The sequence below is a fragment of the Oryzias latipes genome, chromosome 16, assembly GCF_002234675.1.
Source record: "Oryzias latipes chromosome 16, ASM223467v1".
In the NCBI taxonomy this organism is placed as follows: Eukaryota; Metazoa; Chordata; class Actinopteri; order Beloniformes; family Adrianichthyidae; genus Oryzias; species Oryzias latipes.
This window is the reverse complement of record NC_019874.2, coordinates 6,713,290-6,737,889: the sequence shown is the minus strand read 5'-3', so window position 1 is coordinate 6,737,889 and position 24,600 is coordinate 6,713,290. Positions and strand designations below refer to the sequence as shown.

Sequence of the window (24,600 nt, the reverse complement as noted above, 5' to 3'; positions counted from 1 at the left end):
TGGTGTTCCAGGTTCACTCACACACTTTTCCTGACCAAAGCGATCACGCTGCTTTGCCCCTTTGTCTGCTGCACAGACACATCAGCACACACTCAATAGGGGACACGAGCATTGAATTATCCCTTAAATCTGTGCTGTCAGGCCCTAAAGCCCTGCTCTTTGTTGGCCTGAACTTCAACACCCAGGATGGTGCGTCGTGCTGGCCGGCACAGAGGAGACAACAAGAGGTGCCAATACCTGCTGCATGCTTTTTTAAAGACAGGAAGAGATCTGTCCGTGTGTTGCGTGTGCATGTAAGCAGGAGCCAGGATGTGTGTTCCCTCCCAGTTTTTTGTTATTCTGTGTATCCACTCAGAACGTGTGCACGTCTTGCTCTTTGAAGGTGATATTTCACTTAATGCAAATTAGCAAACCTGAGAAGCACAGAGAGTACTGAGAACATTCTAGGTGGTGTTTTCAGTGCATCTTGATGTTAAGGCAGCAGAGGTGTAGATGCAAATGCAAACTTGCTGTAAGATCAAGTGCAATCAGAAAACAAGCACATGTTAAATCCATCCATCCTCAGAACTCACTGGGATGCTGGAGCCTATCCCAGCTATTGCAAGGCGAAGGTGTGGCACGCCCTGGGTGGCTCACAGGAAAAATGACAGGTACTTATTGTTCCTCCATTTCAGGAAGTGAAGTTTCCGTTCAAAAACTACAGGGATTATTAATCTCATTGTTTGCATTTATCAGGGGGTTTATTGGCATAAAAACCAGATTTTTTGAAAATAATAAACAAAACCGAATGAAGTCAGATGTTTTGTCAGCTCTGGTGTTTAACGTTTATGATCGTCCGTTTTTTCATCTGAAAGAAAAGTAGCTATAGATTAACGGCTGCATAAATCTCCTGGTACAATACTAGAACTCATTCCTAAATGTTCACTTGGCAGCTTTTCAAGCGCAGATAGATTTTCTTCCACTCATGTTTTGATCTCCACATTTCACAAGTATACACAGTTTTAGGTTCATAAACTTTGTGGTGCAGAAAGGTCTCCCAGTTTCTGTTCCTGTGGATGTACAGAACGGTTCTTAATCTTTTTTGAAGTAAGTTTTGTGATGTCCATCATGTTATCTACCCAAAGGGAAGCAGCCACTACGCACATTTTGCGCATTTTCCACGCATGGAATTTCGTTCTCTCGTGTTACATGCATGATCTATGTAATTCATAAGTGTTTCTTGCGTTCGTCATTTGGCGATGTGCGCAGACATCCGTTGAGGGTTTCGGCCCACGGGTCTTTACGTAGATTCTGTCCTTAGCTGTTTAACAACTTTGGTTAGTTGAATTAAATAGTTTACGCATATTTTATGTAGTTTATGTGCATTTATTATGTAAATCTTATGCAACTGTGCTTGATTTTTGCGAGATGCATACAGAAATGTGTGGCTTTCCATGACCAAACGTATACGGCACACATATCACGTTCAAATTACGTAACTGATTAAGGAATCACAAATTGCATAAAAACAGTGCAATAATCACGTACGGTTCATGTTCTACATGGATTTACGTGTTCTTTGCGTGGTTTATTCATACTTTAATGTGGTTCATTCGTGATACATCTGTGAAAATTTCACGTATTGACCATAACTTTTCTCACCTTTTCCTCGTTTTTTCACGTATGACTAATTTTCATCCATGCAATATGCGCAAAATGCACGCGTAGTGGCTGTTTGGCACGGCCTTAATGCAACATGCATCAATTAACTTTCATTTCTTGAGTCAGTTCTGTTTCTATTCTCATTGCACTTTTTGCAAGTGGACTAAGGTGTACTGTATAAGAGAAGCATATGTGTAATCCTGCGTTCATACAGGGCATGTGCATGCTATACGCAATTTGATGAACGCGCACTCAGCCCATGGTGTTCACACCGGACAAACAGGGAGGGGCTTCTTTGTCTTTTGTTTTTCCACTGTTTACTAGCGCTTGTCCACCACCTACAGCCAGTAGAGGCTCTGGTCAAAATGTTGAAGCCGTGCAAACCTGGGGAATTTTGGTTCAGGCTTTTTCTTTCACAGCTCTATTCCAATATTTGAAAGACTTGGTGTCATATAACTCCGGCCAAACACAAACCGCAATTATGAATTTCTCCTTCACACCTTTGTGTTTTGAAAAGGATACTACCCACTGGTTCCTGATTGGTCAAAGTTTAGCTTTTTTACATTCAAGCAGTCAAAAGTTCAGCTGGTTGAACTTTCAGCGTGCGTTCAATAAATGCCCACTTTGTATGTAGAGCCCGAGAACGGACTCAAAAACCTGTTTGAACACGAGGATTTTGAATGCAGAAGCCCGAGACACAGTTTTTTGGACATTTACATAGACTTTTCATTGAAAGTGGCTGCGTGAATGCATGTTGCCGCAGCCAGTGTGTATATATTTGAGTGATCACTGCACCCATTGGCCAGAAATCCTGAGGGCGGAGCTACTCAGATTTAGATGTGCTAATGTGCTGATCTTTCTGCCACGAAGCAAAATCTCTGTTACAGGAACAAGTTATTTAGAAATTCAAGAGAATGCGTCTGCTTTTCTTGCTATTTTACAACGTAAGAATGGGACATGCTGAAGCCTCGTCGTTTGGTCTCCGGGATGAACAGCTGGCCTCAGCCACAGTATCTCATGGTGTTGGTCAAACGATGGAGCAGAACTTTCTCACATATCTCCATGTTGGTTTGGCAAAGTTTTGAGGTGACTGCTTGAATGGACATTGGGTTAGCCTAGGTGTGCTTTGAATGTCTGTGTGAATGAAAGGTGACCCTAACAGCAAAGCTCCTCTAGCCTGGTCCTTGAGGTTTTCTGGCTTCGAATGTTTTCCTTTTGCCCCCATTTCCTCATTGAGGTGACTTCCTGAGTCTTTCAGGTCTGCATTTGAATCAGCTTTGTTAAAACAAGAGCAACATGCAGGGCAGGGCACTCGTGGCCCTCAAAGCCCAAAGCGTCCGTTCCTGTTTGATATGACAGACGGCTGTAACCAAATCTGTTAGTCCTGAATTTCCCATTTCAAAAATGAAACCTAAAAACAAACCCAATAATAAGGAGGACAGAATAAGAATATGTTATTAAAATGTCCTCTGAGAATTGAAGCAGTTTTATGTTGATTACTTTTTTTGCTTGGAACCCTTTGCTCATTGTCACACATTGACCTCCGTCAGTACACCTCGGCAGTAAAGGAGCCATGCTCCTGACGGGGCTCGCCTCTGTTCTAATGGCTTGTTATATGCACATCGTTAGAATTGCAGACCCTGACGCTCCAGCGGTCTCACTAACGCTGCTTTGGTGATTGATTCTTTGTCGTCCGTTTTGGACGTATCTTCACATCCAAATCTGTCAGGCCTGCATGTGGTCCTGGCCTCGGCGCTCAGGAGAGCAGCAGCGTGAGCCATCTCCCCCAGGTTCTGTGTCTGCAGCATCCGAAGGAGCCAATCAACGAGCACCGCTGGAAACTCAGTGGTCCCTTAAGAAATATGACTGTTTGCTGGTCTCCATAGAAACATCAGCCGTTTTTCTTCTTTTGCAGGGAATTGATTGCAAGTCTCCACTGCAATCACCATCACTCTCAGTCCACTTGAGTTTGACGCATCTGGCCACGAGCATTTTCCCGGTGGTTTGTGCTCATCGCTGTCTGTTAATTTCTCAGCAACCGCCAGAAGAAAGGCCCTCTTTTATTTGCCACTTATCTATTTAGGTCATAGCTTGGGAGAACAGGAGCAGATTCTGCGGCTCTCGACGGGGGAGGATCAGCCCGTGACTTCAGAAAAATTAAGCCCTTAATAGTGATCCTGTGTATGATATACAGAGCAGCTAATGAACGTTGCCGCTCTCTCGCAGACAAGCGGCAATTATTCCAGGCAAAGGAAGTGTGCTTGGAAGGCAGAATGGAGGGAACATTACCTCACCCCAAGTGTCAACTTTGTGTTTGTGTAGGCGTTGTGAGCTTCAGTGTGAAAGTGTGACTGCCATCTCTCCGCTTGTGTTTGTGTGTGTGATTCCTTGGCGGATGCAGCATTTAGGTGCCCTTCAGTTTTTCTTTTAACTGCAGGAAGAGCCTTAATAACCCAGTCTGCATCTTTCCTTGTTTCTCCAGAATCTCAAGCATCTTTTAATTAAAGGCCTATTACAGGGCTTGATGTGCTCGTCTCAAGGAGAATATTATGGCAATGAATGGCTCTGGCAGGTGTATATTAATAGAATAGCAGTACAAGTAGAAGATAACTTGTTAAAGCACGGATGAAAATGAGTCTCTTGAAAAACGAGTCTGAGTTCGAATAAAAGTCAAATCTGGTACAAAGCAATTAAAGGAAAGTTAAATATTGAATAGAAAAGTGTGTGTACAGAGCAAATGCTCTGCAGATGTTCACAAAGCTCTTACCGGTATCCTGTTAACACCAGGTCTCTCTGTGGTGAAAGTTTGAAAAAAGCGGCACAGTAGAGCTGAGGAGGATAAAGGTTTTAATTTTGCAGTAAAATCAATCCTGTGAGACTCCTCGCATTGGCCTGTAAACCCTTCATCCTCAGCATGACACCAATGCAGAGTCTGTAATGCGCAAAAACTGGAGGTAATTGATTTGTCCTCTAATCCGTAAAATGTAAATGTAATTGTCTAAGCTGGAACAACTTCTTTAATGCTGCAGTTAAACTGTAAATGAATCAGTGTCAGTAAACTGGATCATTTCAATGAATTCCTTTCATCCATAATATCAAAACAAATCAAAAACATGTCAGAACGCATAAAAAAAAATGCACTGTAATACAGCCACTTACTGTTACAATCTTGGTGTTCATACTCAATTCCAGTGGTGTTCCCAGTCTTTTTACTGGTTTTCCCCCTTAGTCACAACTGTCCTTTCAAGTGGATGCAGGCGAAAAATGGTCAAATCCGTACAGGGCTCACAGGAAATATATCATAGACCGCCAGGTGAGCCCACAGAGGGAAAATGTTCATGTATATTTTTTTTCTACAGGCATGCTCCGAGCGACTGGTCATAGTTGGGCAACACATAGGGGTAAGTGAGATACAGGTGTGTCGAGTGGAGTTTTCGCTTTGCGCAAGGAGTCTGTTAGTGCTGCTGATGTAATAAGTGCGCGCTCCTTGCTTACAGCCTGACTGTTAGAAATTAGAAAATGAGACATTCAGAGTGTGGTGTGTGTGGAGGTCCTGCAGGCATCTTACAGGCATTACTTTCCACGTGCACACTCTTTGCCCACGGTCAGTAATGGGTCAGCACGCGCACCTTACTAATGACTAGTGTGGCGTAAAGGCATTTCACGACGGCATCACCCATGTATGTGCAACTTCTATTAGCCTAACAAATACTTCACAACACACTTGCAGCACGCACAACAACGGTACCATCCATGTTCATGACGTCCTTTGAGTGGCTGCACGACCCTCAAGACACACCTGCGCTCCCCTTAAGATGCAGCCGCTCCTCTCTACGATCGCCACGGACCCGGACAACCCAAAAACCTGCAGCACCCGTGCAGGTCAACCCCTGGTCCATGTGCATGTGACTAAGGCTTTAGGAACCACCAATGCACCCTTTCTTTACTGTGAGGCTGGATCATCTCTCCCTTGCTGATGAGGAATCATTTAGTTTTATATTTTAGATCCAAGCTGAGGAATTTTATTCTTTTTTTAATCACAGGTATCCATTAAATGCTGTTTCAGAAAGGCCTAATGGACACCAGGTTTGGTTTCTGAGCTGAAAACCTCACCTCAGATCAGCTCAGTACAGACCAGTGTGGGACAGTGCACATGCTCTGACCATGCCTTTGTACAGCCCCCCCCCCATCAGAGTGCACAAAGCTGAGCTGAACCAGTTCCCTGACTGTAACCGCCCTTGTCCTACTTTCCTGTTGGCCAAACTCTGCCATGTGTCCTCGTCAGAGTAAAACTGTTTACATCTTTGGGGCGGAGACTGTCACCCAGTTGTTTACGGCTCATTGTTCAAAATGGCAAAAGGTATATTTTTAGATATCTAAATTTGGAAAAATGAATATTAAAGAAGCTTTTTGTCTAATTGAAAAGTTTATAAAAGTTATGACATGTTTCCAATACCTAAAGAACTTGTGCTATAAATGTGCTATAAAGTATGAATGCGTCAGATGTGGGCAGCGTCTTCCACCTCATTTATTTCACCATCCGGTTTTTATTGATCCGTGTTTCTCTGACGGCGCTTGAGGCCACACGCCGCCGCTCTGAAGCCTGTCTCTGTTTGCCTGCTGGGATTGGCAGAAAAAAGTAACACATCTTGCAGGCATGGATTGTTGGCTGGTTGGATGACTGGCTCTGTGAGTGCACACACACGCAGGGGCGTGCACGCGCCTGCATGAGTCGCTGGCTGCCTGTTTGTTTGGCGGATGCCATGCGCTGGCACGGCTGCTCTGCGGTCATCCGTGTGCTGTCCCCACGGTGCACATGTGTGTTTTTTCTCTCCGACAGTAATTGAGCTGTAGAGTGACCAGAGAATATGACTTGGTTTATCCTGTTGGGACATCTCATGCGCTCACGTGCATGCTCATGAATGCATGCTCACTCTGGTGCTGCATCTACGACTGTGACCTTTGTTTCTTCCTCCTTTGGCACCACATTTGTCTCCCTCCTTCCTTCCCTCCTTCCTTTGTTCCTTCATTCCTGCTGGGGTGTGACTTAAATACGTTTTGGATAAACCATAGCCAGTCTGGGTCACCTGCGTGTTGGGATGCTGGTTCGGTTGTTGGGATCATATTGTGGTTTTTAAATAAGAAGGATGTCTGTGTCATGTGGAGGTAAGATCAGCTCTTCAGGGCTGCAGACTGACAACAATGCTTTGTGACACAAACAACAGCACTGATTGTTTTTTTGTTTGTTTTTTAATTCAGTGAAGTAATTCAGTGTGGTCACCCCCCCCCCCCCCCCAGCAGAGTTCCTCCAGCCCCACTAGGTGGAGCTGTTTCCCGTGTTGTTGTTGTTTTTTTGTGTTTTTTTGCATGAGCGTGTCAGTGTCAAGGTCAAAGCTGGGTGGCTCCTGCAGCCAGGCTCTGTCAAATCTCCATCATCGAGCAGCAGCAGATGAAAAAGGCACAGCTTTCATGTTTGAAGGTGTTGATTTCTTCTACAGATTCTGTCCTTTACAGGGAAGCATTTTACCCAAATGCTACAGGCCTTTTTCTATTCATTACACTGAAATAAAACTCAAATATTTGGGTCAAATAAACATAAACTTTCTAGTTATATGTCTTATATTTTTCACTACTAAGAAGACATCTGTGAGTTCTCTCCTTGATGTTGCAGCTGTGGCACAGAGGGAGACTGAAAGGTTTTTGGTTTGGTTCCCGCCTTGCCTGCCTATGTGTCAAAGTGTCCTTGGGCAAGACACTGAACTCCACAGGTCCTGGTGGTTGACAGCAGGGTGTGAATGTGTACTTATAGCTGAATGGGACTGTAAAGTGTTTTGGGCCTTAAAGTTCCCCTCTAACTAGATTATTTTTCTATTGTAAGATCTTTCCCAGTGGTCTTTTCTTTATGATTATGCAGTTTTTAGCTTCAACTACAAAGCCTGTCTTTTTTAACACACATTTTCTGCAGAGCTGCAGGAAATCATTAGAAATTCGTTGTTGAGTTGTGGGCGGGAGTGTTGGCGCGGAAGTTGGCGACAAGCGTCTCACAAGCCCAAGCTAACGTTAGCGTAGCAAAAAAAACAACTGGAGGTGTCCAGCCACACAGTTTAGATCCAGATTCCAGCTCAGACCAGGAAATGAAAACGTACATGGATCTATTTGTTTGCAAGTGGATGCGTCAGAGAAAGCGAGTTTAGCTCATCCACAGCAGTAGCTGCGTCATAAGTGTGGACCCTTTCAAAGCTTTATTCAAGCTGTTTTCATCTCCTCCTGATTAAACACGATTTGGTTAAAGAAATGCTCAGAAACACAGTTTTAGACGGATGTCCTCCACTGAGAAAATGCTACAAGAACTTGGTAATACAGTAAACCCTTGTTTTTCGCGGGGGTTACGTTCCAAAAAGAACCCGTGATAGGCAAAATCCATGAAGTAGAAACCTTTTTTTTTCAATTATTATACAATTAAATACTCTATTATACATTGAAAAGAAAGAACAAACCATTTTACAGGCTCAAGCATTTGTTTCATAAATAAAAGTACTTTAGAAACCTTTTTTTCAACAAATAACTTCTGTACTGTACTGTCAAATAATAATTTTAATCATCGATGTGAACAGAAGGCTTCAAATTGCGGAGATTAGCCCCGCCCACCGCGACCCGAGTAATTGGATTAAACGGGAGAAAATTTTAAATGATTATGAAAAAAATACAAAGTACAGTGGGACAAATAGTGACTCAAGTGTATTTCACTGCTCTTCAGACTGAGCCGCTGCATCCTGACTCCGCTCTGCAGTGTTTTCTTCTTTTGAAGCCTGCGGTGCAGCTGTGTGTTTGTTTGGGAGAAGAGCATAGTGATAGGAAGATGTTGTTGCTCTTTTTTCTATGGGTTTTAGAGAAACTCGAAATTGCAAGAGAATTTGCACGTATGTAATTTAAATTTGGCAAGCTGATTTACTTATGTGTACATATTAAACTGCAACGTTATTGACGCACAGGTAGAGAAGAAGCGGAGTGACTTTTTAGCCAATCAGAATGCAGAACACAATGCACAATCATGCAAATCCGTGAAGTAGCAAAACCGTGAAAAGTAAACCACGTTATAGCGAGGGATCACTGTAATAGAATTTTCATTGGAGTGGGTCTTTAAAACAACGTAGAAAATGCTATATAAATTTAGTGTTAGTTCATTAAGTTAATTTGAACTTTTGGCTGCTGCTGCTAATGTTAAACCCAAATAGATCTGCTTTGACTTGAGATCCATTTTTTGACCTGTTAATGAAATGTTTTATTTCATCGATTTTTTTGTTTTATCAGTTAGAGCAGCAGCCACAGGAAAACATTCAAACTCGCCTTTAAAATGCCTTCTGAGCAGCTCCTGGCGGATTCGCAGTCTGTGTGTGGACAGACTGAGTGATGGGTTTTTATTTTGTTGCCAAAATGCAACACCCCTTCCTGTGATTTGCCGCAGAAATGACAGGGAACATGAAGGCCTGATTTGACACCTGTACCTGCTCATTAGTAGCAGGTGTGTGCAGGTGGGACGGCGTCAGGGCAGGAAGGCACGCTCTCTGAGGGAAGCGAGAACCGTTGAGACACACAGCTGTGCGCTAGCTGCAGTGTTTGGTTAAGTCCTTGCTAGAAGGCGTCGGGGCTTTGGAATGAAATGGTTGAAAGCAGAAACAATGGCAGGTCTCCCGTCCTCTGGCTTAGAAAGACCTTGATTCGGCTGTAACAGATTGACCGGGCTGCTCAGTCTCTCCTGGCTGCCAGTGTCTGGGCTGCTTGTGCCGGTGTGGGTCAGTAGCTGCAGGCTGTTTGTCGGCTGCGCTTGGAGACGGCGAGGGGGAGGCGTGGGTGATGGTGTCAAGAGGACAGCAGACAGTTGTTATGGGCTCAGACTCTTGTCTAAGGCCTTCATTGCTGCTGCGTTTTTCTCACGTCTGCACCAGGGGCTCTGGGGAGGGCATCACACCCACACAGAGTCCAGCTTTTCCTTTGTGCTCAGCAGTCACGCCCTTCCACTGCTGCTTCCATCCTCTGCATCTGTTCATCTCCCTGCTCTCTCTTTTTTGGTGCAATTTCCAAATTTCTCCCCACTTATGCGTTATTTTCTTCTCTTCCTGTCCAAGCTTACTCCTTCAGCTTGGACAGGAAGTGAAACGCTGTCCTCCATTGTTCTGTCAATCAGACCAACAGGTGTCCCTGAGGACGGACACCCATCAGTCTGTCCCTGTGGGCTCACTCATTGCGTGGCAACAAGCCACTGCGAGAAACACCAAGCCATCTCTCCTCGCATTTCCAGCCCAGCACACACACCATCTGTGGCAGATTGCAGAGTTTCCATAGTGCAGATAAGGACGCACTCATAAAATTGCTTTATAGCAGGTGTATCAAGATACGCTACAAGGAAAAACATGGTTGAAGTGTCATTTAGATTCCATTTTGTTTGTGCAACATCTGGCAGATTGTGGGAAAACTGTTATTTACGAGGGTTAAAACATTCTAATGTTTCTGGGAAGTTGAGGTTTTTTTATTGGGTTTATTTATAGGAGCTAGTACACTGAGGCTCTGATGTTTCAGGCTTGATGTTATACTGTTCTTCAGGATGGTATTTGTGACAGTAGTATGTGATAGAGCCCTCTAGAGGCCCGTACACACCGGGACGAATATTCGCCAGGCGTTATTCGCCAGCGTTTTTCGCCACGTTTTTTGTGTTCACACCCAGGCGATTTTCGCTGACGATGAGTGGAGTGAACATGCAATTTCATTCCCTGACATTAGATGGCGCTTAATGTAAAACAGAAATACTCCTGTACAAAAGGTGGCGCTGCGCAACTTTACGCTTCTTAAAGTCGCTTTTCACTCAGAAGAAGAGAGCAAGTATTTACACTCTTGTCAGAATCAAACAAAGAAAACATGAATATTTCAAGCACCAGTAGCTCCAACTGGTGCTTGGTTCGGGGATATTTTAGAATGTCCGTCATTATTGCTTCGCGGCTGTGTAGACGCTACTTGGCGTCTATCTTCTTCGCTGGTATGTGTGCTCAGCAAGGCAGTTTTGTGTTTGAGCGCCCCCAAGTTGTGTTTTACTGTAACTTCAGAAGCTCCAGACACGTGAGCAAAAGCGCCATTCTCATTGGTCGAGTAGATTTCGACGCGACGCGTCGAAAAAAAAAATCGAACCCGAGGCGTTTTTTTTTTTGACGCTTTAACGCGTGGCGTTTTTTCGCGTCGGTGTGCACACTCTCGTTGGTGCCCTTTGTTTAGTCATGAGGCGTTAATTCGTCCCGGTGTGAACAGGCCTTAGGAGATCCAAAAAATGTATCCAGACTATGTCCAAATTCAGTCCCTACTGAAGAATTCCCTCCCTGCTCCCTAATTACTAAAAAAAACGAAATAGTGCGGGACTATGTAGTGCCCTGGATTTTAAAAGCATTTTGGACACCATGCTCACTACTTTTTTTATGTTTTACGGTGACTTCATTGATTTGACGAAGTGAAAATCTTATCAATGCAAGCGTTTTACGATGTTGAATCCACTACGTTCTGATGATGAAAACGTGTGAACTTTTTAGGGCACTCCATTTTGGAATTGTAGATTTTGGACAGCCCTGAGAAATGGCGAACGCCCTGTATAGTGAGTAGAGAAGGAATTTGGAGACACCCTTCTGCTGTTCACGTCTGCCTCTTTGGAGCATGCTACTGTCCTGCTGTCGCTTATTTGTTTTTCCTGCATCTACAGAGAGCACAGAGGGACAAAAATGTCTCTGTCAAAGACCAAAAAGTGCGACAAAGTTGACAGCTTTAGTCTTTTACAATGAAAAGCATGCAGTTTGCCTTATGCATGCAGTTTCAGTGTTGGGCCTCATACTGTTAAAGCACTGCTTCTCAAATAGCGATGCGATGCCAGGGGGGGGGCACGCAGTAGTAGCGGTTTTAGGCACAGGTAATACAGGCAATTGCTCGGGGCGCATAAGGGGGGCAGCGGCTCAGTGCTTGGAAAAAAAAAATCTGCTCCACTATTGGTTTTTTCTATTATCTTTTCTATCACGGAGTTTATAACAGCCTGAAACCTGTGAACTGTTGACCCTGCAGCTGCTCCTGTCACCTGTCACATGGGGGTGTGAGAAGGAGAGGGGAGGGGTAGGGGGCTCAGGCTGCAAGGTGGAACGCGCACGCGAGAAGCCTCTATTGCGCAACACCAGGATCATTTAGATTCCTCAGCTCATGCTAATAAAGTCATTCTTTATGAACTATTGTAGACATTTTTATGACGTGTCTGTATTTTCCATAAATGTATTCTTTGTCTGCCTGTTGTTTAGTTGGTGTCAGTATTTGACAGAAAGACAGCAGGTAATGCAGGAAAACAGCTGCACTTTATGAGATCATAAATAAACAATCCATGATTTAGAAAAAAAATCAACCCAATGTTTTTATCTATTTCTTCAGACTAAAAACGTTAAATATATTGGTTCTGCTGTGTTAATGTTTCAGATCAATTTAGATGTCAAAGTATTTATTGATTGAATTATTTTTCTCAGCATCAGATGGTTCAGTTGGTCCAAAATGTTTCTAGTTTAAATAAGGAATGACAGATCTTTTTATTTCAGGCACTTTAAGCTTCTTTTCTGTTTTAGACTAGAACAGTGTTTCTGTGGCTAAATAAAGGTAATATTTGTTGAAAGTGGATTTATATTGCTTTTTTTCTTTTGTTAATGTAAAAGATACAATTTCAGGTATACTTACACAATTTTTATAGATATTAACCTAATACATTGTCACCGCGCGAGTGTGTGTATGGGGGGGGGGGGTTCTTTTTCCTAGGGGGGGCCTTGCAAAAAATAATTGAGAAGCACTTTGTTAAAGGACAAAGAACTGCAACAGGAATTAGACAAACACTGAAAATTTGTGATGCTTTTAAATAATTAGTCTGCCCGTTATTAGCCCCACTTCTATTGATGTAATGTTTCATCCTCAGTTTATGCAGGAAAACATCAGCATGAACTCAGTCTGCTTAATTCTAAGCCACGCTGCCTGCCGAGTGAAGGATTCCAGGTTGATGCAAGACAGTTTTGAACAAATGCAAAACCATTAGAGATGGAAAGAGCTGCTAACTAGAAAACACACAGCGCAGCTCTGTAGTTAGTTTGAACGGCTTTCCGTGAAATTCCAGTTGGTTTCTTTAAATAAAAATGTTGCTGTTAATAAATTGTTATTGCAGGCATCCAGGTTTTAACACACTCCCTTTAAATGTGCCCTGATAGTCCAGCACCAACTGGAGGGCATGTTATGGCCTAATGGCATAACACAGAGCAAACACAGAGCTGTGCTCCTTAATTAAAGCTCCGCTCTCGTATGAAGGTTTTTTACCTAATTACCGCTGTGAAGTTCAGACACACAGGAGGTGCATTCTTCTGGCTCTTCACTCGCTTTCCTCTAACCCGATTGTCTGTGCAGAAAACATCCCTTTATTTATAGATAATACATTTAGAGAGCCGAACACATTAGTTTGATGAAATCAAAGGTAAGCAAATTAGTCATGCTGTATATCACCAATTAAACTGAGCACATGTCTGTTCTCCCGCGTTCATTATTTAGGATCTGGCTGTTTGTTTGGAAGATGTATTTGTCATCATAAAGGAGTCTACAGCTTTGGAGTCGTCACTAGATGTCTGCTGTATTTGTCCTTTGTGTCAGTCCAATAAGATCCACTCTTATCCAGCAGTTTAAAAGGCAGGTTAATGAGTTTTTTTTTTTTTTTCTGGTTTCAGGATTCTGATGCCCTCCCCAGACCAGACGCCGTTCACCCCCCTGTTTTTTCTGCACTACGCCAGTCCAGAGTGGTGTCATCCACCTCCGAGGAGGAAGAGGCGCTCACAGAGAAGTTCCTCAAGATCAGCTGCAAGTACATCACCGATGGCAAGGTAACTCACTGTAAAGACCCACAACATACCAGCAGCACAAACAGTCCTCCTTAATGTGGCGAATTAGAAAGTAGCTTGAGCTATTTTAATATTATAACCCCAATTATTTTAAAGTATTTGCTCAGAATCAAACAGTCGAGCTGCAGAAAATCCACGTTTGCACCTAAGAAACACCAGTTACCAAAGACAATTGTTTGATTTTTTTCTAAAGTAGACCTTAACTAATATAAAACAAGACCGTTGACTTATGCTGGCATTTCAAACGGGAATTACCCGATGGCGCCAAGAAGCCAAAATCCCAATCCCAATTAGTCATTCTATTGGTCAGAAAGAAAAAATATTCTTGCTCTGATTCCCTTTTTCACATGTTCTTTATAATCCTAGCTTTTTTAAATAGTTTTTTTCTGTACTCCAAGTTATTTAAGTTATAAGTTGTTAGTTATAACAAGTGGTAAGGGCATGGACTTCGAACAAGCTCACTTCTGATTGTTAAGGGGGGTTGCCATAGAAACAATGACTCAGACTGACTTGGACCAAAGACTGCTAACTGATGATTTCTGGTTCCAATATTGCGATGTCCACATTGTGAAAAAATGGCGACTGAATGGACTTCATTTGGTTGATGCCAGAGTTAAACCATTTTCTACGGGTGACATCACACTCACTCAGTCCAGCTCTCATATACAGTCAATGGACAAGACTAAGGCTTTTATTATAAACAACTGAATAAATATATAAACACAACATTTTTGTTTTTGCTCTCATTTGTCATGAGATGAACTCAAAGATCTGAAACATTTCTACAAACAAAATTACAATTTCTCTCATGTATTGTTCACAAATGTGTCTGATTCTGTGGTGGTGAGCACTTTTTCTTTGCTGAGAAAATCCACCTCCCTTCACAGGTGTGCCATATTAAGATGCTTATTAGACAGCATGATTATTGCACAGGTGTGCCTTCGACTGGCCACAATAAGGGGACAGTTTACATTTTTGTACAATGTAATAAAAAAAATGAGAGTGTGTAGCTCCGTCTGTCATGATTCTAATTTTTTTTCTATATCCAGAGAACCTGGACACAAGGTGCAGCATTTGAAAAATTATTCAGAATATTTCTTTTTACATAAAATGATCTGCTAGTAACAGCTGATTGATGGTTTTAATGTTTTTTCGCTCTAACATTGACACACACAGGTATTCTTTACCTGGATCATCTACATTTTAAAGACTGAAAGGCTTTTTTAAGACATGTTTGTGTTACACGGCCCTCCTCTTTCCCGCTCAAACACTCACAGATCAATAGTATTGAACAGCTGATTCAGTTCCAAGTACCAGATGAAAGCTCTGATGTGATCAACGCTCTCAGTCAATAAAGTCTTCCTGATTGAGGAGGACATTGTGTGGTCTGAAAGATTTAACCTCCTGTTTTTTCTGTAGGGAAGAAGTGTTGTCTGATTATCTGAAGAGGCTTCCTCACCATTTGATCCACCTTCTCTGCTCGCAGGGTGCGGTGAGCGGGGTGCTGTTGGTGACCCCCAACAACATCATGTTCGACCCCCACCGCATGGATCCGCTGGTTCAGGCCCACGGCTGCGAGGAATATGGCATCATGTGTCCTCTAGAGGAGGTTCAGTCTGCCGCCGTCTGCAAGGAGATCACCGACCCCAAGATCAGAGAGACCGTTCCAGAGTGAGAAAAGAGCTTCACTCTGTAGAAGTTCCAGACTATCTGGCATTGTCAGCCATTAGAATCTAAACTTATGAAGAACAAAAGTTATCAAACACAAGACGTAAACATCTTAATGTTAGTGTTTGGTTCATCCAGCGCATTTGATTTTGCATAAATGGTGGCGCATTATTAATTTGACACATTTATTGAGGTTTCCTTTTCATGCCTCGTCTAAAGCTGATAGTTGCATTTGCTGGCAGTTTATTGAAGAGGGAGTTTAGACGAGACAACGGTCCTAAATTGGGAGCCTTTTTAATTTTTCCAATAGAAGAAAATGACAGACGTGTATAGTTAAAATCCCTACAGGCATAAACACTCGTTTCCCTCACTACATTTTTATAGAATGAACTGCCCAAAAGCAGATGAGCCTTTGGTTTTCGAAAACACATCTGTGCTTATTAAGGAAGATTGCCATCTGCTGGTCATTAAATAAAAATAATGTAACTGTAATAATCGCTTCACTTGGTGCAGTGCAGCTGTGAATTTGTTTCTCGTCATTTAAAGTTTATTGATTGATTTCAGGTTTGCTGTAAAGAAGAAAAAAACCTCTTATTTACCATCTTTATCCAGGCAGACTAAAAAAGGGTTTTGTCATTTTATTAAATTGGATAAGTGACGGCCTTGAAGAAAATTAAGATTAAAATTGCATTTCTAAAACTTTATTTCTTAGTGTTTACTAGTTCTTAGAATTTATTTTATCCAAATCGTTGAGAGTCAATAGCAAATGTAAAAATGCTGTTTGATCATGTTTGTGACATAAAAAATATGTTGAGTGGGCCTGAAGCTCCCTGCTCCGAGCTCTCAGGAATAGGGAGGGAAAGAGGGGGTGGGGTTGCTCCGCACCAACAGTCTCGCCCACATCTCAGAGGTGAAATTCTCTGGACTGATTTCCACTGGTCCATTTGCGGTGCGTCTCAGTTGCGTTGACACAAAAAAATAGAACGTTCATTAACCAGAATGTTTTCATCGAATCAGTCATGTCTGCGTTCCACGGCCGTCCCGTCACTCCGCAACACAAGCTTTACACAGGAGTTCTATTTATTTATTTGCGGCAAAAAGCCGGAGAACCGGCCTAGGTTTCAAAATAAATGAGAGCTGAAGGCCTCTTGTGTTGGACATATTTTCCTGTTACAACAGGGGGTTGTGAATCTTCTGACACACAAGGTGTATATTTGAATAAACCCCTTTTGTAATTTAGACTACACTTTATTTATATTAATTTTATCTGTAACCGTTTTTTGTTGGCAGAAAAGAAAAGGAGGGAAGAAGAGAGAGATTTTGGGGGGAAGGACAGGAGGTTAATTATAGAAGGTGGTGGGGGGGTAAAATCATAAGCATTATAAAGCAACAAGTTGCTGGAAGTGTATAAGCATTGCTGTGAGGTGTATTATATATGTAAAAAGGGCGGGGCCTGTCCACACACACAGTCAACTGTTCTAAACTTACCTGTTGACTCCAATAATGTTCACATACAAACTTGTCAACATGTACACAATACAACTACCGTTCACACACGTATGTATACTTGTGCATTCAGACTAATACATGTGAAACATTTCATTCAGTCACGCAACTATTGTGCAAAGGTGAGCTAGCATCCATGCTCCAGTGAGTGTTTATACATCCGCACAGTATTGTAGCGTAATCACGTCCACAACCGTTAGATCGTCCTGTATCCTTTTCAATGATGGGGTGTAGTTTAGCTGCACCAGTTCTGATAGTTTGGGGAGAAATAAATACAGTGATAATAAAACAGATTGAAAAGTCTGAGATGGAGGACAATTCATTAATAATCGGAATTGCACTGCGGACATACTTGTTTAAATTTGGGGTAATGAACTCCTGCTGATCTGCAGAAACTATGTCCTATACAATGACACAGCTTTTTTGATTTTGGCTAAAAACAGCAAAATCATAACTAGAAGGAGCTGCATTTCCAGAAGAAAATGCAGGGTTGAATGCTATAATGCTGAATGAAAGCTGAATTTGCTGAAGAAATGGCTGAACAGAGCTGAAAGAGCTCAACATTTTAAAAGTAGAATGGTTAAAGTAGGTAAAAAACTGTGAAAGAAGTTAAAAAAAAGATTTCCTATGTATTTTAATGAAGCAAAAATCCTGGGAAATCCCGGAATATCTTTAAAAGTTAAAAGATTTAAAAAAAAATCATAGCAGGAAAAAGTTGAAAAAGTTGAACATTGTAATAGTAGAATGGCTAAAATAGGTCAAAAAATGTAGAAGGAGTTAAGCATGAAAGCTTAAGTTGATACAAAAATGACTGGACTGTTGAAAATTTGAAGATGTTGCTAAAATGGTTAAAAGTGCTAGCATTGGAATCAGCATCATCAACTGACTCAAAAAAGCACTTTGTTTGAGAGTATCATATTGTTAAAAGCTACATGTTCTAAGTTGACAGAAAATCCACTTTTTCCAAAATGGCGGCTTTCCTATTGATTTTATCTCCATAGCAACCATTTTATGTTTCGGTCGCCTGGGGATGACGAACAAATCGACGTCAGTTTCAGACAAATCGGAAAAAGTAAACCTTTGGACGTCCTTAGCAACGAAGTTTGTTTGCTAACCACGCCCACATTCCTTATATGTCCAGATCCAGTGAATTTCAATATGTTCAGTTCCAGCCATGGATGAAGTTTATTGCAACATTTGCTTCAGATTTTGTCAAAAAATGCCCACCAAACAGTAGGTTGTGTTGCCATCCCATAATAATTTCAAAACGTATGTTGAAGTCCAAAGCCTTGTGAGCATTTCAATGTTTGAACGGTGCCTCTAGCTGAAAGCTTGTTAAAGTTATAATGCTTGAAAGCAACAAAGGTTTTCAAGGATTCTCCATGTATTTAAATGAAGCAAAAATCTTGGAAAATCCTGGAAAATCTTGGAATATCTTGAAAAGTTCAAAGATTTGAAAGACTAAAAGTCGTAGCTGAAAGGAATAAGCTGAAAGGGTTGAACATTGTAATAGTAGAAGGATTAAAATACGTGAAAGTTTGAAGAAGTTTAAAATTGCCTCACATTTTGGCACAAAATGGCTGCCAAACTGTAGGTGGTGTTGCCATCCCATAATAATTTTGAACTTTATGTTGAAGTCCAAAACCTTGTGAACATTTCAATATTTGAACGGTGTCTCTAGCCAAAAGAATGTTAAAGTTACAATTGTTTAAAGAAGCAAAGGTGTGGCCAATGGAGCAAAAACATTGGAAAATCTGGGAATATCCGGGAATATCTGGAAAAGTTCAAAGATTTGAAGGACCAAAAGTCATAGCTGAAAGGAATAAGATGAAAGGGTTGAACATTGTAATAGTAGAATGGTAAAAATAGGTGAAAGTTTGAAGAAGTTTAAAATTCCCTCACATTTTGGCACAAAATGGCCGCCAAACTGTAGGTGGTGTTGCCATCCCATAATAATTTTTCAACCTTATGTTGAAGTCCAAAACCTTGTGAACATTTCAATATTTGAACGGTGTCTCTAGCCAAAAGAATGTTAAAGTTACAATTGTTTAAAGAAGCAAAGGTGTGGCCAATGGAGCAAAAAGATTGGAAAATCCAGGAATATCCGGGAATAAATGGAAAAGTTCAGGGATTTGAATGACCAAAATGTCATAGCTAGAATAAGATGAAAGAGCTGAACATTTTCATAGTCGAACGGTTAAAATAGGTGAAAAATTGTAGAAGGAGTTTAACTGTGAACTTCTGAACAAAAAATTCTCCATGTATTTCAATGGAGCAAAAATTCCCGGAAAACCTGGAATATCTTAAAAAGTAAAAGGATTTGAAAAACCAAAAGTCATAGCAGAAAAAAGGTAAAAGAGCTGAAAATTTTAAAAGTAGAATGGTTAAAATAGGTTAAAAATTGTAGAAGGAGTTAAACGCCAAAAAACGGCGGAAGATACTATAATAATAATAATAAATAAAGAGAAACAGGAAAACAAAGGGTTGAATGCTTTACAGCATTCAACCAATTAATAGACAACTGAGAACAGTTCTTGAATAGATCAATACATGATCTAAGTGGGACTTTTAAGACTTTAAATGGAAGGTTTTGGTTAAATTCGTTTGAGCTACAGCGGCTGCAGCAATCTTTAGTCCATGTTTTTTATTAACCGGCTACTGATCAGAATCTGCCTGCTGCTGTCACTGGTAGATAAAGTTCAAATTCCCACTCACCCAAACAAAAAAGACACAGAAAGACACCAGAGTTAATAAAGTGTGCATTCACCCTCCCACATTGTGATGATTGAGTTTCCTTTCCTTCTGTGTGTGTTTGTGTTCAAAACACTTATTTTTATTGATCACTTCAGTTTGACTGGAGCCAAATCTCCTTTCAGGATCATATGAGAAAAGTGTCCCGCCCCTTGTTGAGTCCATGTTTTGTCCTCGTCATCAGGCCCGTGCTCACGCTGCTAAACGCCGCCATCTGAGATGCTGTTGTGCTGGAAAATGGCAGGTTTCTGTGCCAGGCCCAGCTGTTTTCTCAGCTGTGGCCCACCATCTGAAGCTCCTGTTCCTCCCCCCAGTCTGTGCTGACCTCCTTCTCTCAGTCTGCACACACAGCAGAGCAACAAGTGTAGCTCAGTGAGGAGAGCTGGTTGTGTGCAGACAAATAAATGGAGGGTTAGGAGCAGTGCACTCCAGTGTTGTTGTTCAACAGGAAAAGATACAGTTTAATGGATATTTGAGTAAGAAAAACTGGTGCGACTGTTGACTTGACCTCCAGCAGCTGTGTTTAGCATCTGCCCTTCTGCTCATCTTCCATATGTTTAAACATCCATTGGTATTTAAATTATAAGTCAAATAACCAAATTGGCTGGCCAATTGACAGACAGCTATTTTTTGGTATCTTTTCATCCCAGCATTACTGGAGAAAGGACTTGATCCCCACTCTGTTCCGATTAACCTGTCAGTTATCCTAGCGGTAGAGTCATCCTCTTGTCAAATTGTATCATACGATTGTTCCCAGGTTATTGAAATAACGGTTTTCTTTGTACACCATTTCCTGCTTTTTGAATGCATTGTTCCATCTTTTGACTGTTTTCTAAACCAGATGTCACTTATGGATGTATCTCCTTCTAATAGTTTGCTCAGAAAACATTGAAGAAATGTTTGTTCAAGTGTAAAACTGTTTGAAAGGCTTGGAAAATCAATATCAACAACCTTCTTTTAACTAATGTAATTTTAGTCTGAAAACGCTGGGTTGGGGTCAGACTAATTATGACGTCTTTGTCTTTTTTTCTGTGAAACATTTTCAGTTCAGGCTTTTGAGCAGGTGGCCTCAGTGTCAGATCTTTAGAGGACTAGAACTGGCTAGATAAGCATCCTAGTAGAAGAGTATCCACCACGAGATGGTAGGAGATCCATTGACGCGTCCTGCCAAAGATTGAGAATAAATTGCATCTGACTGTGGTTGGGAATTGTTTGGTGTTTTTTTATGCAAAACTCTGGATATTACATTTCTAATAATAGATTCATTGTGTTTGAATCTTTTTGCATGCTCTTGATGAATTGTTGTATTTAGTGTTAAATGTTAAATGGTGAAGCAACAGATCCTCCATAGCCGGCAAACTGTAGAATGAAGCTGACGGTCGTATTCTTCTGTTCGGCTGTTCTCAGTGACCTGGAGCCTCTGCCAGCTGAGAGGCACCCCTCCCAACAAAAGGACCCAGAGCCCCGCCTGAAGGAGCGGGGGGCCAGTGACGGTGGTGTCACAGTCCCCTGCAGCGCTGAAGGCTCCATCTCAGAAGATGTCTTCACAGAGACGGAGCTGTCCCCCATTAGGGAGGAGGAACAAGCGTCCACTGAGGACCTCCGCCTGGACAAGTCTTCTGGTGCTTCTTCTGAGTCTGTGCAGACCATCACCCAGGTGGAGGCTGCCAGTTCGCAGGCCCAGGGTGAGGCCTGCAGCCAGTCGGAGGAGCCCCTAGAGGCCAGAGCAGAGGACAATCCACCAGACACTGCCACAGAAAATGTCAACCAGTCTCCAATGGCATCTAAGCAGCACAGTGTAGAGAAGTCACCAAGCATTCCCACCACCACCACCACCAGCAGCAGCACTAGCCAGGATCCCAGCAGCAGCACCTCTCGTCCAGGATCCCAGAGCTCAGCCAATTCCAACCCAGCCGGTCCACAGGGGGAAGCCAACCAGCAGACCAACGTCTCCAAAACAGACACTATGCAACAAGGCCAGGAGGAGAAGGAGGACACAAAGGAGACACAAGAAGACAACACTCAGAACTCAGCAGAGGGTAAAAACACTGTCTCAGTTAGAAAATGTTTCATTTCTCTCTTAAGGTTCGGGTGAAGAAACTTTACCTTTAATAAACTCTGTGTGTATTTGAGCTGCACATCAACTTGGTCTTTTTCTTAAAGCAATCAAAGGGATTTCCTTTGATCTCTGGCTGTTCCAGAGTCATGGCCCTCATGTAACTTCCCGATAACTCTCCTGTTTGCACTCTGCCTCTGTGCTGGAACGTAACACGAAGGGAAATGTTACCCTGCGTGTTCCTATCAGTTTTGCAGAGCTTGCCTGACTCGATGCAGCTTTAAGCAGGAGTCCTTTGATCTCCGGTTCTGTTGGTCTGGGCCACTTCTGCAGCCGATAAGCTAAAGCCTATCAAACAGAGGGCTGCAAACACACCTGCAAAAAGCAAACCGGGAACAAACACAGTCCACATCCAAACATGAGAGAAGGTGCAAATGCTGCATTTAAGAAAAAGAACAGATGAGATGTATCCACTGTCAGTAAAGAGCATGAGGTACATTTTAATGAATGTCAGTGATAAAATAAATGCTTTTGTAATTGTGTGGCTTGGAAATCGTAGGTGCCAGAATTCCTCTGCTCGAAGTCACTATCTGATCAGCTAAGCATGGGTTTTTTGAGACAGACATGCATGTCTCTGCAGCTCATCACGCCTAAAGCTTTTCATTTAATCATTCTGTGTGTAATAAATTCTAGCATTAACAGGATTCTGATGGTTTTGATGAAGTTTGTTTATTTACTATACAGCCCAGCTGATGCAAAACCATCAACTTTTCCCTTTTGACACATAATTGGTGAAACTCAGGTCTGTTTTTATGGGCTGGTGACTGTGGGATCGTGTGTTCGTGCAGGGACGGGGTATGCTGGAAGACGGAAGCATCGTTCTCACAAGTTCCTGTGTCTGAGAGTGGGCAGGCCCATGAAGAAGACGTTTATTTCCAACGCCAGCGCCTCCATGCAGCAGTATGCTCAGCAGGGCAAAAAGCATGAGTACTGGTTTGCAGTGCCACAGGAGAGGTCAGTATGTCAGAGACTGAAAGTCTCTTAAAATCATGTTACAAAGCCTGTTTTGCATTAAATGTTTCGGACCACTTGACTTTTTCAGTTAGACCTGCTTCCACTTTTCCTACATAGCTTTCAGAGAGGTTTTCAAGTGTTTCCGTGGAATCGATGTAATTTTAGTACTATTAGTCATGTAAAAGTCACAGATGCTGATGTCTTTAACTCTAACTTTAAAAATGTGCAACCAACAACAACATTTAGCCTTCGTGCAAAAATACGTAAAATACGTGCAGGCAATGTGCATGTTAACACGAATTTCCATCACTTTTTGTGATTGGTCGCACATAAATACGTGCAAATAACATCAGCCTAAAAAAAAGCATGCAAAAGTGTACACACACAAAAACATGCAACAGCAAGACCACTAAAGGTGAACCAATATATATTATTGCTTTAGAAAAGGCCATTTTTCAAAGATTTAAATTAGTTTGGAACTTCTTAGCCGTCGTAAAGATGTTAGAATTGTCTCATATTAAAGCCTCCACAGTTATCATATGTACTGACCTTTGGCAAAGGTTTAAATTAAAATTAGGAAGTGTTTTTATTTCCAAATGTAGCCTCTTTTTGTAGTGTGCATTGAAATTGAATTGAAACTTTAAAAAGTCAACTGTAACCAAATAAATCCTCCTGTTTCTTTCACGTTATGCATCATCAGATAGAAATATAAATGTGAACACTTTGTGAATCTTAGGGAAAATCTTAACACAAAAATGGCATAGTGTTTTGTTTGTGTGTTTCAGATATGGTCAGTCTGGCTCTACAGTCGCTCAGTCAGCAGTTCTCGTGATAAAATCAAGAGCTCTTGACGCTTTAGCCTTGTCATAAATTAATTTAATCTTAGTTGAACTAAAAGCTTGATTTGAAAAGTCACTTTCATTTAAAAAACCATTAGCTGGAACCACATTTGGAGTCAATTTTAAACACCGCTGAGCTTTTTAATGCTGGTGGGTCACATTACGTTGTTGTTAATGAGAAAATACGAAGGCTGTTTTAGTTCACCCACCAGAATACATGGCACTCTCTCCAGCTGTTTATCGCATTGACTTGGACGAGCTGCTGTTATAGTTTTAGGGAGTTCAATACTCTGAAAATACTGTTCAAATCCCATCTCGCTGTTACTCACTGCACACACCCTGTCACAGCTGTTTTGTTTACCATCACATGTTGCTTAGCTACTTTTCCCATCTGACAGTTTACCAGTCAGAGTGGAATCATATTCAACGCTAATGTTAAAACTGCCAGTCCCACGTGTTCTGTGCTGCTTATGTGTGTGATAAACAAATCTTTCAGACTCTTAAAAAGATCCACAGTCTTGTTTATCCAGTGTAACTTGTCTCATAATCACTTCACTGAGATGTTTGGGTGTATTTTAGGGTCTACGCTGCATAATAATAAGAAATGCTATCTAGTGGCTTGTTTTTTGTTTTGGCGACATTATAGGTGGTTATAGCAGGAAGGACTCCCTGTCAGTGGATCTGAAGAAAACACGGTATTTGAATTCAAGTGTTGGACAGAGAAAGCTCAAGCTTTGCCGTGTTGGTTTCCGTCTTAGGCGACACATCCAGCGTTCTTCCTCTGTTTGTTCGGACTCATTTATTGTGTTTGTTCCACACAAATGTTGCACATCTCTGCTGAGCAGCCAAATGATTCCTTGTGAATGACACCTAACCACATCTTGGCCCCAGTTGGATAAAAGCATCTGCTTTAATCCTTTAGTCACAACTGCCTCTATGGGTGGATACAGGCTGTCTGGGGGTAAACCACCTGTAAGAGGCCTGCAGGAAATAGCAAGGTCGTAGACGGCTCAGCTAGTCCGCAGGGCGTAGAAGTTCATGCACAATTTTGTCTAGGAGCGTTCTGCGGGCAGCAGGTCATAGCGAACACTTACTGTATACAACATGTAAGGGTAGATATGGGGGAAGACGCAGGCGTGTCATATGCTTATGGATTTTTTATATTTTCACACCCCCTCCCAACCTG

At 41.9% G+C, this 24,600-nt stretch overlaps 1 protein-coding gene across 7 annotated transcripts in view; it reads left to right on the top strand.

The window, feature by feature from the left end:
• Positions 1–24,600, top strand: part of oxr1 (oxidation resistance 1) — a 193,786-nt gene that overhangs the window by 157,109 nt on the left and 12,077 nt on the right. For 4 of the 7 annotated variants that reach the window (XM_023964503.1, XM_023964498.1, XM_023964502.1 and 1 more), the window contains 4 exons: positions 13,410–13,562; positions 15,067–15,251; positions 20,913–21,544; positions 22,410–22,575. In XM_023964503.1, coding sequence (XP_023820271.1) covers positions 13,410–13,562; positions 15,067–15,251; positions 20,913–21,544; positions 22,410–22,575 — 1,136 coding nt within the window. Of the gene's footprint in view, positions 1–5,000; positions 5,043–13,409; positions 13,563–15,066; positions 15,252–20,912; positions 21,545–22,409; positions 22,576–24,600 lie in introns of all 7 variants that reach the window. The other 3 variants (XM_023964497.1, XM_023964500.1, XM_023964499.1) reach the window with 1 other exon arrangement.